General features: G+C 36.1%; 1 protein-coding gene across 1 annotated transcript in view; it reads right to left on the minus strand.

Moving 5' to 3' along the window:
* The window catches only part of NUP133 (nucleoporin 133), an 85,781-nt gene that overhangs the window by 22,413 nt on the left and 44,256 nt on the right, over positions 1-19,112 (minus strand). The window contains exons 16-21 of the mRNA XM_001369235.4: positions 14,740-14,862; positions 10,738-10,837; positions 8,374-8,625; positions 7,823-7,956; positions 4,070-4,228; positions 2,175-2,310 (exon numbers count right to left, since the gene is read on the minus strand). Of these exons, the coding sequence (XP_001369272.1) occupies positions 2,175-2,310; positions 4,070-4,228; positions 7,823-7,956; positions 8,374-8,625; positions 10,738-10,837; positions 14,740-14,862 (904 nt within the window). The remainder of the gene's footprint in view (positions 1-2,174; positions 2,311-4,069; positions 4,229-7,822; positions 7,957-8,373; positions 8,626-10,737; positions 10,838-14,739; positions 14,863-19,112) is intronic.

Below are 19,112 nucleotides of genomic sequence, written 5' to 3' on the forward strand. Positions count from 1 at the left end.
AAAGAATAAGTTAAATATCTTATTGGAAAAACAACTGATCTGGGAAATAAATCTAGGAGTGAGTTTATTTTTCCAGAATCCATAACCTAGAGGCAGGCAGCTAGGTGGCTGAATGTATAGAAAGAGCCAGGCCCAAAGACAAAAGGTCTTGGGTTCAAATTTCACCCCAAACACTTCCTAGCTGTGTGACCTGGGCAAGTCACTTAAACCTCCATTGTACAGCCTTGTTGCTCTTCTGCCTTGGAACCAATACTTAGTAACAATTCTAAATTGGAAGGTAAGGATCTAAATAGGTAAATAACCTATAGAACTTAAAATTAATATTTAAGATATATAATAATGATCATACCCTAAGTCTAAGAAAAAAATTTCCCTAAAAATAAATTAGATTGATTAGAATGTATGTAATTCAGGAAAGTCCTATACTAGAATAATGAATGAACCTTGGTTTAGCTATGCCTTCACCCTTTACATTCAATCAGTTGCAAAGTTCAACAGATTCTACCTCCACACCTTTTATGAACTTCAATACCTCTCTACTTATGTTACTGCTTGGTTCAGGCCTTCATCTTTCACCTAGACTAGAGTCTAGGTTCACAGATCTCCCTCCCTCTAGTTTCTCTCTCCTCTCCAGTCATCCAGCCAGCCAGCCAACCAGTCAGCCATCCATAACATTGCCAAAACAATCTGCCTGTTGCACAAACATGATGTTTTAAATATAGAGTAATGGATAGTTTTGTTTAAAAAATCCATTGGGAAGACTGGTCTTCCAATGGATCTCAGGGGGATATGTTAAGAGTTTTCTTAATCTCTCCTTTTTTCTCTTTAAGAGGCAATGGACCAAAAAGATTTCTGAGGAAGAGCCCCTCTACTTTGCAAGCTGTCAGTTGATGACAGAAGGGTGTGGCTGAGAGTGGATAGGCAAGTTGCAGGCAGTTGGAAAGGGGCTTTTGTCTTTGGGTTCCCTAGAGAGCAGGAGTGATCTGTGACTCTGAGACAAACTGGCAGTTGGAAAATAACTGATGGTGGGTAAAGTGAAACAGATTTAAGGAGGCGGAAGGTGATTAATGCTTACTGATTAAAGCCAATTGATTATCTTAGGTAGGTAGATAGTGGGTAAATTATTAAATGAACAGAGTAGGTAAGTAGGCCAGACCTGGCCTGGAAGAAGCCACTGCCCTCAAAAGCAGATAAGATTTAGGGTTTTTTAGTAAGTTTCAATTAGCATTGGAATCTTAGGTATAGGTATAAGAGTTCTCTCACTTTCCTCCTTTCTATTTCCTATCCGAACTTTCCTCAAAACTGCTCTCCTGATTTTTGTTCAAATTCCTACCCCAAAATTTAACCCTTCACAAAATGACCATATCATTTCCTTGCTCAAAACCCGTCAGTTGCCTGCGGGTTGAAATACAAGTTCCCAGCCTGGCATTCAAGCCCTTCTGCCATCTGGATCCTTGTTAGCAGGCCTGCCTTGCTTCACATTACTCCCATCCATGGGCTCTCACTTCAGCCAAACTGTTCTACTAGCTGTTCCATCTCTTGCCTCTGCACTTTCAGTCTAGGAATGGCTGCCCTGGATGCCCTCCTCATCTTTGCTTCTCAGAATCTTCTACTTCCCTCAGGGTTTAGTTCTCCATAAACAGCCTTTCTAGATTTCCCAACTCAAAGAGCTAGTTCCCTCCTAATCTTTTTCTAAAGATTCTTGTCTGTGTCTCTCTCACCCACATCATTTTTTGTGTCATGCTTCTCTGTATACAAGTCATATTACTTCAAGAATTGTGAGCTCCTTGGGGGGGGGGAGGCCAGGAAAATATCATCCCTAAAACATGTTTTCATAAGAATCCAGGATCACAATAGAATTGTCTTGTTCTTCATTTAAAATTTAAATCCCAAGACCAGCAGAGGTAGGGGCAGAGACAGAAATCAGAACTATGATTTCATCAACAATGGAAATTCTGTGAGTCAATGCAGGTCAAAACTTTGTGGGGTTTTTGCCAAAGGTTCTCCCCTCAATCATTATATGTCAGAGCTAGGCCCTGAGACCATGTTGGTCTCCCTAGCTCCAAGGTCAGCTCATTCTCCACTCTGTTATGGGGTCTCTGTTATTAATAAATGTTGGCTGAATGGAATTAATTGTGTCTTCTGCCCTTTAAAACAGTCCTTTTTTTTTTTACCTTCAACTTTTCTTTGAAGTAAATCCTCTGAAAAATCTGAAGCTAATGCAGCTAATTTACTCAGGCCAAGAAGTGTTTTCTTTTTTGCAAAGTAACGAGTCTCCATATTTGCCAAACCCAGAAGTGTTGTATGAGCCTAGAATAAACAAAAATATAAGAAAAAAAGATCAAAATAATGGGTAAAAAAATGATTATTTTGAAGGGAAGTTAGGTGGCCCAGGAGAGAGTGCCAGGTCTGGAATCAAAAAGACTGGGGTTCAAATTTGGCCTCAGATACTTTGTAGCTATGTGACCTTGGGCAAGTCACTTAAACTCAACTGCCTAGCCTTTGCTTTCCTGTCTTAAGAATTGTTACTAGGACAGAAAGTAAGGTTATTTTTTTTTTAAAGAGGGGAAGGGGGTTTACTCAGGGAAGCTAAATAAATGGAGAAAATAATAGATAATTTATTTTAAATTTATAAAGAATCACAGATTCAGATTTGAAAAGAAACTTAGAAGCCAGAAAGTCCAACTTCTTCAGTTTACAGATGTAAAAACTAGTATAAGAAGAGATTAAATTACTTGTCCAAGACAAAGACAATTAAGTTTCTGAGGCAGGATATGAACCCAGGTCTTTCTCACTATATAGCTTTATGACAACTATTTTATTATTTTGTCTCATTTTTATCAAGACATCTCAACATAAACACATTTCTTTTACTAATCTGTGGAAACAGGACACCTCAAGGATCCACATGCCAAGACTAGAACTTAAGACATTTTAACATTTTACCAAAACTGTCCAAATATAGATTGGGATAAGATTCTATAAATCTAAGTAAATAGGTTCTGATTTTTCTGAGGTTTTAAGTGACAACTGTTTCTTTTCTTTGCCATCACAGAGTAGTTGTTAAAATGTAGTTACACAAAATTATATATCAATTTCTTATTTACAAGTCAGTTTTTTTTAAGTCATGAAAACATTTTAGTTCCTCAATAATTTGCAAAGAAAAGACTTGGTAAATGTGAAAAAATTAAAATTTTTTGTTAGCTTTCTATTTTGTTTGCCTTCACAAAATTAAAAAATGATTGTTCAGGTTGAATTTGGAGCAATTGTTAGCCTGCTAATAAAAAAAAAAATCTGCATTTTACTAGGTTAATAACTTAGCAAACAAACTGTTCTGTGACAGACCAATATTATTGAGAATTTAGTATATAGTCTAAATTGTTTGCTTAAATGTATGGGAAAAGAAGCATAGCTAATATAATCCATTTGTTATCAATTAGTTTCATATTTCCATCAGATACACAGCATGAAAATAGTCCAAGTATGAGTGGAAGTATCACACACACACACACACACACACACACACACACACACACAGATTACAGAAAAATTCAAAGTTAAGGTGCAAAAAAATACAAAAAATTTTATTGATGTTTGTAAATGTCATGTACTTTTGTTATAAAGTAACAGCAATAAATCTATGAGGGCTCAATATAAAAAATAGGGTTCTTTTGAAACTTCCAAAGAATTTCAACATCAAAAAAAATCAAGCTTCATAAAATATTTTATCTAAAATTGATTTAATCAGACACTTCACTTCACAGAAGAGGAAACTGAGGCCCTTAGAAGTTATCTGACTTGCTGAAGGAGTTATTTGGTTAGTTAGTTGTCTGAACAAGACTGGAAGCCAGTTCTCCTGAACCTCAACAAAGAATATCTGGTTAATAGATATTATACTTATTTAATATATAAGTAAATTTCTTTATTTAAATATATAAATCTTTTAATAAATTAAAATAGGTGAGATTCTGAGAGCTTCTTTGTGAAAAAAGGTATGTTACACATTATTTTGCTAACTTTTTTTAGAAGCAAAAAGCAAAACAGTTTTGTTCTGTAAAAAAACCTTTACCTTTTCAAAGTCCTGGCTATTGATTTCATGTAACCAGCTGAGGTGCTCATGGGCCTGCAAGAAATTTGTTAGCTGTCCATGCTGGGAAATGGGTTGCGATAATAGTTTGCCACGCTTTCCTTTCTCCAAATACCAACGGAAAAGGAAATCTGAAAAATTCTATAAGAAATAAAGCCAAGAACACATTAATATCTAATAAGAACACTTTGGGGGTAAAAAAAGACTTGTGATAATAAAACATCATTTATTCTCAAGTCTTATTTGGTCTTCAAAACAGAAATGATTTAAAAATTTGTTTAATCTATGATTTAAAGCCATACAATATTAGAACTGAAAAGTACTTTCACAGCAATCCAGACTGATATCCTCATTTGGCAGAGGAGAAATAAGGCACTAAGAGGCTAAGGAACTTGACTAAGGCTGCAAAGCTGGCAGCCGTGCCAAGGCTAGGGCCTGGGACTTTTTTTTTTTTTAATTCTTACCTTCCGTCTTGGAGTCAATACTGTGTATTGGTAAGGGCTAGGCAATGGGGGTCAAGTGACTGGCCTAGGGTCACACAGCTGGGACACATCTGAGGCCAGATTTGAACCCAGGACCTTCCATCTCTAGGCCTGACTCTCAATCCACTGAGCTACCCAGCTGCCCCCCTGGGACTTTTTGATTCTTCATGAAGTTCTCTCTTCCACATATATCCTACTGACTAATCAAAAATCCTTAATGCTTAATAAAATAACTGCCGAAAACAAATAGAAAGGAAAAGTTTCTAGATTAACTTGCCTAGTCAGTGAAAGGAGTCCTGAACCTTTGAAAACGTCTGTCCTACATTAAGAAAAGCAATTTTAAGAAGAACTGTAATGTTTTATACACACACTTGTTAGGGGGAGTGTCAGGGTAAAAAAAAATCAGCCCTAGAGTCAGTAAGAACTGGGCTCAAATCCCACCTCTGTCATCCTGGGCCATGAAGTCTCTTAGTTTCTAAGTGTTAGAGTAGCCTCTCTAAGACTATAGTACAAGCTGTATTAGTAAATTTCTCATCACCAGAGAATTTCTGAGACCAATTAAATCTATCAGTCTCTATCCCTACCATCATCTGTCTGTATATGTACCCACAATGATCATAAGACTATAGATCTAGAATTGGAAGGGTGCTTCAGAAGCTATTTAGTATTACTCTGCTCATTTTACAGAAGAGGAAACTGAGGTCCAAGAAGTAGAAGTTATTTGCCCAAGGTCACCCAGGTAGTAGGTCAAAGAACCTAGGCCCTCTGACTAGATAGTAGAGCTCTTTCTACTGTCCAATGCCATCTCTAATATAACAAATGATGGCAATGGGTATTAATTTGTAATAGCTAAAGATTATTTGGTGCTTTGGCTACTTTAGGACTAAAGGAGGACATGTGATCCCTACCACATGGGGCTTTTTCTTAAAAATGGCATAATAACTTCAAGTTTCCTGATCTTAATTGTTTCTGGACACCATCATTTCCCCTCATTACTTCAACATTCAACTCGGCTACTACCCCCTCCAGGAAGCTTTTCCTTTATTCCTCTAGTTGCTAATGGTCTCTTCTCAATCACATATACTGGGGCATGTGTTGTATCCCTATCCTTAAGCCACTAGAGAACAGGATTTGAAGATGGTAGGTATAAATTCAAATTCTGTCTCAGAAACTAGCTATATGACTCTGGGCAAAGTCATACTGCCTAAGGTTATTGTGAGATCCAATAAGATAATATCTGTAATGTACTTTGCAAAGCCTAAAATACTTTATAAAAGCTATTAGTAGTGTTATTATTATTACCTGCCCCCCCCAAAAAAAAACCTGCTTTGGGGGCAGGAACTACTTTTTGTTTTGTCTTTATGACCCCATAAGCTAATCCAGTGACATACAATAAAGGCTTAATAAATAACTAATTTAGAATAACTGTACTTTAAAGTTGTTTTCCTGAACTTTTGGTGGGAAAAAATAGGCAGAATGTTTCTTGTGTTTTGGCTGTTTTTCTATTTCCTAAAGGATTTAAAAATAAAAAGCAAACCAAAAAACTCTCTGATATGTCCAAGTTCAAGGAGTTAAATATTCCAAAAATCTCAGCAAATTTCAGCTATGGTCCTATTACAACAAGAGGATCCCTTTGCCATTTTTGACAATTCAAGTCTATTAACAAAATGATCATTCACAGTTATACAACTCACTAGAGAGCTATCCAGACTGTAAGAACCACAGAAACCCAGTAGAATTCTAGAAAGGAAAAAGCATTAACTCAGAGTCACCAAGTCTAACTTGATCTTTCAAGGGCTCTCTCAGCCTTGGCTTCCTTGCCTTTAAAAGGCAAGTACATATATATAGAACAGATACATATAGTACAGAGTTCACCACAAAATAGGCAAGAAAGCATTTTGTAAATCATAAAACACAAGAAAAAGCATTTTCCCCCTGGGGTCAAATATTACTTCTTTTTTTTGAGGGGAAAGGGAATAAGCACTTACATTACTTATAAAGAGCCTATTATATGTAAAGCACTATACTTTACAAACATTATTATATCTGATCTTCACAACTCTGGAACATAGGTACTGTTATGGTCCTTATTTTACAGATGAGGAAACTGAGGCATAGAAGTTAAGTGACTTGCCCAGTCTTCCTGACTTCAGACACTGTGCTACGTACAGCAGCCTGGTATAAGAGAAAGAAAATCTGAACATTGGAAAGATCACTCTGAAGTCATAAGGCTTGGGTTCAAATCCTGATCTTGCACTTATTGAGTGACCTTGGGCATGCCCCTTAACTTTTCTGGGTCTCATTTTTATCCTCTATAAAATAAATTTATAATAGATATAATCACTCAAATGGACCTCTCTAAAGTTCCTTCTAAGGATGAATCAATGATGCTCTAAGTATCAAATCCATGAAGTTAAAATGAGCTAATGTACATCTAAACACTATACAAATGTAAATTATTTATTTCTCTCCCCTTTTAGGAGTAAGGAGGGCCAACATCAAATAAAAATATGAGTTTTCTAAAAGCAAGGAATGCCTGTATTTTTAAAATAGTCCCCCCGCCCCCCTTATAGAAGTTGTAATTTGCTAAACAAATTAGAAGGTAATTTGGAAAAAATAATTTGGTTTTAAAATGAATAGGAAGAACTCATTAGGTAGGGGAATGAGATAAAAAGCAATTCACTTTTTTAAAATGAATTGAGTCTCTAAATTGAAATACCAAGGATTAATATTAAGGGCTTGAGAATCGTCATGTAACTGAGAACTCAATATCTCAAAATGTGACTAAGCTTCCACAAGCCAGTTAAACATAACTAGAAGTGCCACAATAGGAGGCCTTTAAAAGGATGGTCAATTCTGAGACCAGCAGACTCTAAACTTTTCCTAAGCATCCTTTTATGCATATGTAGCTTCTTAAACTCTATAACTGTTCATGAAGCACAATTACTTTTACTATAAGCATGCTCCTTCAAGAAATGAAAACCAAAAACATTCTCAATTATCAATAGATTCTCTAACTTGGAACTCTAGAAAATAAGCATCAATGGGAAAAGAATATAAAAGTACTGGTAATTTGTAATCTATTTGAAAGAAATGTGTTTAACAAAAACAAAAGGACTAACTTTCAGGTATATTCCTTTGCCCAGGCCACTTCTATTGCCCTGACATAATCTTTTCTTTCCAAACAAATATTAAACTTAAAATGTTGAAGTTATGTTGTAAAATTCTCTGCCCAAACATTAAAATGGTTTACCTGATCAGCAAACTGAGTCATGTAACGTTGAAGTCTGGTCTGGTTGTCAGTTTGTTCACACATTTGAACCAAGATATCAAAGTCACAGTATTTCTCTGCCAAAGAAGCAGCCCACTGGTGCTGTCCAAGAGAAACTAGGGAAACCAAAGGAGAAGAAACAATGTATTAAGCAACTAAAGTTAACCTAGAAAGAAAAGCATAATAACTGCACTATTTATATGGAAATACTTAAGACACTTTAGTACTTTCAGTGATTCCATCTTTGCAAAAAATGTATGTGTTAGCCTAAGTTTAATCTATTTGAAATTTAAAATATTAAGTAATGTGGAGTTCAGTTATGGATTTAATTTCAGATACTATACACACTTATAATAGATATAATCACTCCAATTACATTTGGAGAGTGGATTACTGAAGATTTTTTTTTAGATTATTAACTAGTTGTAATTAGGAAAATTATATTAAGTTGCAATTGATTTTACCCAAAGAAATTCTACTAAATATATAGATTTCTCTTTGTACTTTCCAGAAATATACACATGAATACTTACGAAGAGGAGACAAGATATCTGCTCTTTTCTGAATGTACTCCATTTCCAGATTGTTATATCTTTCTTGATCACTGGGTTTGTCCACAGATTTAAGCTGGGAAACATAACTATCCAGATAAGAGTCAATCAGTGTTACAAGCTGCTCAGTAAGGATGTTTCGCAGGTTGGTATCTACTTGAGGATAAACCACCTTCAGAACAATTCCATGTTGCCGCAGTATTGCAGTTCTTATGCCAGCAGGCCCATTGGTTGCTGTAAAAGCAAAGAGAAAAAGAAAACTCTCAAAAAACACATAATAAAACCAATCTTGTCAGATACAAAAACTATTCTCAATTATTCTCACTGGCACTTTTGTTTTTTGTGTGTGTGTTTAGAAATTTGAAGCAGTTTTCTTATATTATTTCTTGCCTTAAAGCATAATAGGTTTTTTTAAACTGTAGTGTTTTTCTTGGAGATTTCTAAGTCTTAAGTTGTCTAGGCAACCCTCCTTGGAGATCTCAATATTTTACTTGTGAAAGCATTTACCATGACTTCTTTTAATTATATTGCCTCCTCTACCTCTTCTTCCAGACTGTTCTTCATTCTGTTTTGCTGCAATTCCCAATTAATTATTCTTTTTTTGTTGTTTGTTTTGTTGAGACATACCATCATGGATTCAAGTTTTTCTATTTAGTCAGCAATTTCTGCTGTGCAGTCCATAAATTCTGCTCTTACAATTCTTATTTCTTTTTTAGATATTTCAAGGACACCATAATGAGTTCCATGTTCTCTCAGGAATATACAGGATTCTCTGTCTTATCAGGTGTTGATTCACTTTCCTTGGTTTTGCAATATTTAATCATATATAGCTGGCCTCTTTTACCTGGAGGCCATATTCCATTCTGTCAGCAGTATCTTCCCTGGGGACAGGTATATAGCACAATTGATGAGTGCCAGGCTTGAAGTTAGGAGGGCATGGGTTGAAATTAGGCCTGACACTTCCTAGCTGTGTGACCCTGGGCGAGTCACTTAGCTCAAATTGTCTTTACAACTCTTCTTCTTAGATACTAAGAGTTTAAAAAGAAAAAGTCCCACTTATCAGTTTTTGCTCAGTCTTAGAGTTTTCTTCCTCCTGAGATCTTTCATAATTTCATTCTTTTCCTCTTGTTTTTCCTTATTAATCTCCTTCTGACTCTTTCCCATTTGGTGCTGGTTTCTCTAGGAGCTGAATGTCAGTCATCTCTGCATCCTTCCACTTCAGGCAATTTATGGTTCATTAGTTTTGGTCTCTGCTTCAAGTGAATTATTGGTGGGGGGGGCGCAGATGGGGCCCCAGATAAATGGTGGAATCTTTTCCTCAGGCTTATTAGGGTATCATACTTTGTTAACCTGTGTCCTGCCCCAATTTGTTTGCTTCCCAATTCTCTGGCTCAGCTCTCTGAGAGATGATGTGATGCTATCCCTGTCTGACTAAGAAGGTATTGGAAGAAGAGGCAGCAGAACTGAATTGTGTTGTAAGCTCATGACTTGGTTTGTACTGCCTTGATGCCAGAGGGGGAGATGGCAGGAGAGGGAATACTAAGGGATGGGGTTAAGGATTATAAGCCTTCTTGGGTTGTTTATCCATTTGGGTTCTTAGTGTATCATAATGAATAGCTAAAATTGCTTTATCTTTCACAAATAATTGATTTTGGAGATGTTGGAAAGGTTATGAAGATCAAAGAAAATATCTAGCCTTCCATATTTTTAGGACACAAGACCAAGACATAACTTCTCCAAAGATGCTAACTAAAAATGGTCATCTCCATTTTTCCTTTCTTTCTTTGTTTTTTTTTAAACTCTTACTTTCTATCTTGGTATCAATACTAAGACTGAAGAGTGGCAAATGTCAGGCAATCTAGGTTAAGTCACTTGCCCAAGGTCCAAGCTAGGAAGTATATATACAAGGCTAGATTTGAACTTGGGTCCTGTCAACTCCAGACCTGATGCTCTATCTATTGTGCTGCCTAGCTGCCCCTATTCCCTCCCTTTACCCCTTTTAATACTTGATTCCTTCATTGTTAAGGTTTTCTTATGTATATATGTTACCTACCTGCTACACACCAAAAAATCTTAATGGACATGTCATACCTTTTTTATATTCCCTATATGTACTTTGCAAGTGCTAGGTCCTCAGTAAATATTTTCAAATGTCAGGCAAATAGAAGAATGACCTCGGTAGGGTGAATTCATTTTGGAATGGTATATTAATTTTGAAATTTTATTTACAAAACTAGTTTATGGAAAAATACAAACTACTTATGGATACAATAAACTATTAGAATTAACATTTCTGAACAAAATGGTAATAAAATAGATTTATGTGGCTAATTTTTAAAAGCTTACCTGTCCAAGGAATATATTCAGGTTCTTTTTCTACGAGTTCTTCTGTTCTATATAAGGAGTTTCTACTTTGGCGATACTGATTGGCTGCTTGTAGCATATCCTGGGAAAACAAAAATACCAATTTCTGAAAATGGAAATTCAAAGTATTTCTTAATCTAAGATGAAACATAAAAATCTAACTGTGCTATTATTGACTATTAAGATGTATGCTTCTAAAAAATTCTTTACATTTATTGCCATAAATTCCAGTTTTTTAATAGCTAAAAGTGGAAATAGTCACCTTACAAAGAAATTTAATTAAAAATTAAAAAACTGTATCTTAGTACATATGCTAGAATATTCTCAAATTGATAGGATCTCATCAATGTGGATGTTCCTTCCAATGATACTGACTGCGAACCATTCATGCCTGCCAAGCCTATGTCCCTTGTCCATGTCATCACATAAATTTATCAAAAATAATCAATCCAAAATGTTAGAGATCTCCTTCACTTTGTCTTGACATCAGGATACCCATGGTACATTCAAAATGCCCGTGTGGCATCATTCACTCTCATAATGTAACTTAGTCTATCTTTTTTTAATGCCGTATGTTTCCCTGTTGAATTATTTTATTCCTATTCTTCAAAGTTCTTCATTGTTAATATGGATCAGCCATATTCAAACCCAACGTGCCTCTCCACTGTCCCTGTGTGATGTTTATTTTCAATTCAAGATTAATGTTTCATTTTTCTCAGTCATAAAATACTGGTATACAGTTTTCAATTTATGTAATTCACATTAGAATTGTAAAAGACTAATTCAGGATAACATTGCTCCCTATTGTCAGATATTCAAGGAAAAAAAGAGAGCCACTGTCCAACTACGTCTCTAAAGCTTCATAAAAAAAGTTGCCCAGCTAACCACCAGTCATAAAGGCTAGGTGCAGTGGTTGGGGAAAGGGCAATATATTGCACACCTATGTTAACTGTACTGCACAACACTGTGGATACTTTATCATTAACCTTACCTTTCATTTCATAATTCTGTTTATTATCATGGTACAGTATTTAACATGTCTGCATTTTAATATATCTTGTGACGTGCATAAAGGTATTATTTTGCATATGCCTTTGCTATATAAGCCAAATAAAGGAGGCAGGTATGGGCAAATTTGTATTTTGTAAAAATCACTTTACTTAGAAGTTTGTGGAATGGTCCATTTAAGGCAAGAATTTTCTGTATTTAAAAAGTTAAGCCTGTTTCCAGAAGACAAGGGATCTTTCAAGGAATTTCACAATTTCCAGAAATCAAGCTTGCCTGCTTTCCTCCTGTTTTATTCTGGAGCTGTGACAGACAGACAGACAGACAGACAGACAGACAGACAGACACACACACACACACACACACACACACACACACACAAAATCTCACTTAATCCTCATAACAATTCTTGGAGGCAGGTGCTAATATAGTCCTATTTCATAAAAAGGAAAACTGACAAAGGATTAAATGGCTTGATTGGAGTCACACAGCTAAGTTGGGGCAGCTAGGAAATGCAGTAGATAGAATGTTAAACCTGGAATTAGAAAGACCTGCATTCAAAGAAAGACCTGCATCCAGTCGAAGACACTTAATAACTGTATAACTCTGGGCAAGTTATTTAACCTCTATTTGCCTTGGTTTCCTCACCTGTAAAGAGGAGATAATAACAGCACCTACCTCCCAGGGGAGTTGACAGGATCAAATGAGATAACAACTGTAAAGTGCTTAGGCACAGTACATGGCACAGGGAAAACATTACAGAACCCTTAGCTAGTAATAGTATAGTAATAGTAATAGTAGTAGTGAGTGTCTAAAGCAGGAAGCAGACTCAGTTCTTCCTGACTCCCATGCTCTCTTAATGCATCACCCAGCTATCTCAATATAGGTTATCCACCATTTAATCACATCATCGTCTGTACAACAGACATTCTTCCTCTTTTTGGTCTTTCCTGTTTGTAGGGTCAGGACAAACTTACAAACTTATTCTGTGTGGTTACAGCTCTCTTCCAGTAGGCTCTACAGTACTTCAGGGCTTGATGCAAACAGAACATCATCAAAAATGAGGAACATCTGGAGCATCTCACTATCCATGGGGAATTACTCTTCAATATGATCTAGATTTCCTACATCTCAGTGATGAGCAAATCTCTCTCTTTTATGACATCTATGACCAGAAAAAAGTCACTGAAAAGGACTGTTCCTATTGTTCTGTTTTTTAAGGAATCAAATGATATTGCTGCATGGATACTAGGCATTGTGCTGAAAGAGAACCTTCAAGGAAGCCTTATGCTCCATTGAATCAAATGCCTTTTCATAATCACTGAGCAATAAGCACAGCAAGGATATTAGAATCTTCTAGATCTTTCCTTGAACTCTGAAATGTAAAAGAATATTACTGGAGAACAGGAATTCCTGGCCTAGCATCTAAGGACCTCAAAGGTCTGTCCTTAAATTTCATAAACTTGGGTGGGGGGAAAAGTGTATCTTTATCTTATATAACTGATTTTCTTTGTAACAGTATGCATTTTATTAATTTAAAAACATAGTCTGAAAAGGATTCATGGGCCTCCATAGACTACTAAATGGCTCTATGACACAAAGAGGCTAAAAATCCTTGCATGGAACATTATTTGTGAAAATGTTCCTGTTTCCTTCTTAAAAACTCTCATTAGGGACAGCTAGGTGGCTCAGTGGATTGAGTCAGGTCTAGAGACAGGAGGTCCCGGGTTCAGATCTGACCTCAGACACTTCCTAGCTGTGTGGCTCTGGTCAAGTCATTTAAATCCCATTGCCTAGCCCTTACCACCCTTTCTGCCTCAGAACCAACATACAGTATTGATTCTAAGATAGCAGGCAAGGGTTTAAAAAAAAAAACACTTATCAAGGATACCCTTAATTCTTGTATAAATGAATCTCATAAATATTTTGTAGAGATGGTAAAGTAGGCATATTGGTTGGTAGTTGGTGTTGTCTCAGTTGTCCTTTTTTTGGACATAAAAAACAGCTGAGATTTTTTTTTCTAAATGTTTGCTTTGTTTCTCTCCTTCCAATATTTTGAGAATTGATTACTCCATGCCTTCAGAATGAATCTCCTCTATATACACCTGGTCCAATCTGTCAGCTTATCTTTAATTCTATTTAATATGATTTAATTTAGGACTGTGATATTGGAGTACAAGTGAATATTAGACTTCAAAATAATTAGAAAACATAAGTGTAAACATTTAATCTATATCAGCCTTAAAAAAAGTGAAAATTCTAGATATTCCTTTCCAAAGAAAATACTTTATCAAGCAGAAATAAAGCAACAACCAACATTAGCCCAAGTAGAATATTAGTTGGTAGTGTTATGAACACAGTAGGTATTTAACAAATATGTGTTAGCTTCATAACTATTCCTCCAGTAAAGTCTTACTAAGATGCTTAATATCAGGGGAGGTACCTAGATTTTAAAGGCAAGCCAATGAAGTATACATTCAGGAAAGCGGAATCTTAACAATCTAAAACAACTTCCAGTATTGAACAAGACTGTCTTGAGGGAAGGCCTGAGTTTGAAATAGGCAACCTGGGGTTGATTTTTTTCCCCTGAGCTCAGGAATGCATAGATTTACCTATTATAGCATGGAAGAGCTATAATCTGCATTGTGGAGAGTCCACATATTAAGGAACTAACAGATCTTTTAAGTATTGATGTATGGTTAATCACTGCTTTTTAAAATTGTATGAATATGTGGTGAAAACCACAAATTTCTGAATAATTACTAGATGAAATATCTGGGAAATCTTTTCACTTCTTTCCACATTGTCTCCCAAGGCTAAAATGCTCTCTTCCCTTACCGCTGCCTCTTTGCTTCCTTTAAGACACAGCTCAAATCACACCATCTACAAAAGGCCTTTCCTGGTGTGAGATTTCTATTTTAGTGAAGTCCTTCATTTGTCCTTTAAAAGACTGCACTGCTTGAGTCTATGTTTTAGTACCTTCAGGATACTGTTCACATTGAGCACCACCTGAGCCCATTCAACAGATTCCATTGGGGTATCTTTCAAGACTTGTTCTTCTTGTTCTAATAAACATTCAAAGATGGTATCTATCTGAGATACCTATGAAAAGAAACACAGAAGACTTACAATGAACATCAAGGTATATAACATGCCAAGAGATAGAAAAATATTTTGATAAAATACAGATACATTTTTGTTAAACACTCTAAAAAGTATAGGCATGAAAAAATTCTTCTTTAATATGATCAAAAACATATGCTTAAAACTAAGAGACAGATTTGCAGTGGAGAAACACTGGAAGTTTTCCCAGTACAAACAAGGGTAAAGTGAGGATAGCCATCTTTCCCTACTATCATTTGGCATAGTTCTAGAAATACAAGCTATAAATATTAGAGAAGGAAATTTAATAATTTAAGATAAAATGTTAGTAAATAGTTATATGTATTCTCAGATTACATGATAGTTCTGTAATAAAACTCCAGAGGATTAGTGAAGAAACTAGTTGAAATTATTAACAGTTTGATTAAAGTAGGATACAAAAGTAAATTCATAAAACTCTTTAACATATCTAAGACTATACAAGTTGGAAAGAAGGTTCCAATCTTCATTGATAGAGGAAGTATCTCATCAAGAGTTCCCTACACCAAAGAAATCACAACTTTGGTTTAAAAAATTAACAAAATATGAGAAGAAAATATTAGAAATTAAATTTAAAATAATTAACACAACAGCAGCTAGTACTTATATAGCATTTTAAAGTTTTACAAAGCACTTTACACATTATTTCTTTTGATCTTCACAGTAACCCTGTGAGGTAAATGCTATTATTATGTCAATTTTACAGTTAAGGAAATTGAAGCTGTTAATGTTGTGACTTGTTGCTCAAAGTCATCTTGACTCCTTGGTGATCTAATTCATGCTAACTTTTACTCTTGAATCCCTTGATTGCCTTAGGTTATCACAATCATATCTTGTTAAACTCCAAACCTACATTACTTCCACCTATAATATATCTGTTTCCTTTGCTCTTATTCATGAACTACTGAATAGAGCTGGAGGAAATCTTGAAATCTTACCAAATGAGGTCCCTGCATATTTACTATATAATCTCAAATGGGTTCTCTCTTCATCAAAGCAATTATTCTACTGCTCCCTAATCATTATCCCATTCTCCATAGTAACCATTCCAAATCATTTCATCTTTCTTCAAGCTTTCACATAATCCTTCCCTCTAAACTCTGCCATGGAACTTGCCTTATAATTTACACACACACAAAAAAAAACCTGAGGCTCCACATAGTGAGCTCATAATTTTACATCACTCAGGTCATCCTCTATTATCTCTCCTTCATTCCTGTGCCTTCCTGTCTTCTCCGAAACACAGTCCTCACATACCCATGTTCCTCCATCCTAAAAATCCCTCAAATCCAATCATCTCTACACATTCTTCAGATGTCTTCATTTTTTCTCCCATTACTTGCTTCTAAGCCCTCTGCAATCCTGTTTCTAATCTCTTCATTCAACAGAAATTGTTCTCACCAAAGTCACCAATGATCTTTTCATTACTAAATCCAAAAATCATTTCTCAATTGTCATTCTCTGAAAAAAAAATTTTTTTTTAAACCCTTACCTTCCACCTTAGAATCAATGCTGTGTATTGGTTCCAAGGCAGAAGAGCAGTAAGGCAATGGGGGTTAAGGGTCTTGCTCAGGGACACACAGCTAGGAAGTGTCTGAGGCCAGATTTGAACCTAGGATCTCCTGTCTCTGGGCCTGGCTCTCAATCCACTGAGCTACCCAGCTGCCCTCAGGAAATACATCTTTGGAAGACACCCTTGGTGAGTGGGCATGACAGCAAAGAAGACTGAAAAGTAGCAGTCAGGTATATAAGGGGAACCAAAAGCAAGCAGTGTCAAGAAAACCAAGAGAGGAGAGAAAATCTAGGAGGAGGTGATCAATAGCTTCAAAGGTTAAGGATAAGTCAAGAAGAATGAAAATTGAGGGGGAAGCTGGGTGGCTTAGTGGATTGAGAGCCAGACCCAGAGATGTGAGATCCTAGGTTCAAATCTGGCCTCAGACACTTCCTAGCTGTGTGACCCTGGCAGGTCACTTAACCCCCATTGCCTAGCCCTTACCACTCTTCTGTCTTGGAACCAATACACAGTATTGATTCTAAGATGGAAGGTAAGGGTTTAAAAAATAAAATTAATTTTTTTAAAAAAGATATATTTCCTGGACCTTGTCACCTGTTTCCTCTATTCCATGTACTGATTTCATCAAATTCCATAGTTCAGTGTTTTTTTTTAATGCAGAGGACTCCTAATATTACATTTCTAGCAACAGTGTCTTTCCTGAGCTCCAGTCCTGCATTATCAAATCCCTTTTAACATCTTGATTTAGATATCTCATAGATATCTTAAACTCAACATGTAAAAAGCAAAATTCATTAACTTTCTCACCAAATATTCTATTACTATCATGGATATCACCCATCTTCCGGGTTATCTAGGTTCATGACTTCGATGTCATTCTTGACACCTTCCTCTCACTCATCCCACAAATTCAATTCATTGTCAAATCCTGTCATTTCCACCTTCACAACCTCTTTCATATATATCACTCTTCTCTCCATTCACATAGCTACCACTTTGGTGCAGCTCTTCATCATCTCATCTGGAGTACTGTAATAACTTTCAGGTAAGTCTCCTTATCTCAAGTTTCTCTCCATTCCAATTCATCTTTTTTTTTTAAACCCCTTACCTTCCATCTTGGAATCAATACTGTGTATTGCTTCCAAGGCAGAAGAGTGGTAAGGGCTAGGCAATGGGGGTTAAGTGACTTGCCCAGGGTCACACAGTCCAATTCATCTTTTACTCAACTGACAAAGTGATTTTTCCTGAAAGACATTTCTAACCATGTCCCCTCTTCCACTCTCAATCCCCCATTCAAAGAACTATCAGTGGCTTCAGGATCAAATATAAAAAATTCTCTAGTGTTTAAAGTTCTTCATAACCTGGCCCCTTTATGCCCTTTCAGTCTTTTTATATTTCATTCCCATTCACATGCTCTACAATACAGATATACTAGCCTACCTGCAACTCTCCTTAAATAGGGCACTCTATCTTTTACTTTTATATTGGCTGCCCCCATGTCTGCTACATTCCCCTTCTCATTTCTACTCCATGGTTTCCTTCAAGACTCAGCTTGAATCTCACTTTCTCCAAGAGGTCTTTCTCATATTCCTCATCTTACAGTACTTTCCCCTCTGAGATTATCTTCCTTCTACAAGGTATGTAATTTATAGATACCTAGTTATTTATATATGGTCTCCTCCATTAGAATGTTAGTTTCTTGAGGGAAAAGGCTATCTGTCTGTGTGTGTGTGTGTGTGTGTGTGTGTGTAAATATGTAAGTTATTAGACACAATCATGGTTGGGTCATCTGCCAGTGATGGCAAACCTATGGCATACATACCAAAAAGGGCACACAGAGCCCTCTCTGTGGGCACATCTGTAGTCACCTGCCAGTTTATTACTAGAAAGTCAGAGGGACTCAGAACGGAGCTATTTCCCTCCCCCTCTCCATGAGCCTGAAGACATTCCTCACCTCACCCCAACCTCTGCTCAGCAGTCCAATGGGAGCATTTCTTCCCTACCCTGTCTGGGGTAAAGGGGGGAGGGGGAGTAGAGCACTCATTTTGGGGGGTGGAAGAGGTGGTTGCCAACACTCTGTCTCTAAAAGGTTCACCATCACTGCTATAGATCAAATTGCAAAGGGGACTCTATACTATACTTCAAACCATATTACAAAAATGGTAATTATAGAAACTATTTGGTACTTGTAATCTTCTAAGTAGGAACTATAAAACTATAGCCAATATAATCTTCCATATGGAAATACCAAGTTGCTATTGTTTGACCACTAAATATGTCTATTACTGTATCTTTCTAAAAGGACACATTTTTTATGTTAATGATGGACTACTATACATTTACATTCCACTTTACTAACACTGGTTTATAAAGTGAGGAAGTTATATGCTGCTGTTGCAATTTATCATGTCTAGAAAATGTAGGATCCAGTTTTAAATTACATAGAATACAGATTACATACGTTTTTGTTGAAGTAAATGATAAAAAAATATGCATTAACCTTTTATTACTTTTTTTAAAAAACGTTTAAAGTTAAGTAGGTTAAGTGGGTTGCCTAGGATCACACAGCTAGGATGTGTCTGAGGCCAGATTTGATCCAAGGACCCTCATGGCTCTAGGCCTGGTTCTGAATCCACTAAGCCACTTAAGCTGCCCCTTTTAAACCCATTTCTATTTAAATTATTATTCAAGGAAATAG

This window comes from Monodelphis domestica, chromosome 2 (genome assembly GCF_027887165.1).
Source record: "Monodelphis domestica isolate mMonDom1 chromosome 2, mMonDom1.pri, whole genome shotgun sequence".
Taxonomy (NCBI): Eukaryota; Metazoa; Chordata; class Mammalia; order Didelphimorphia; family Didelphidae; genus Monodelphis; species Monodelphis domestica.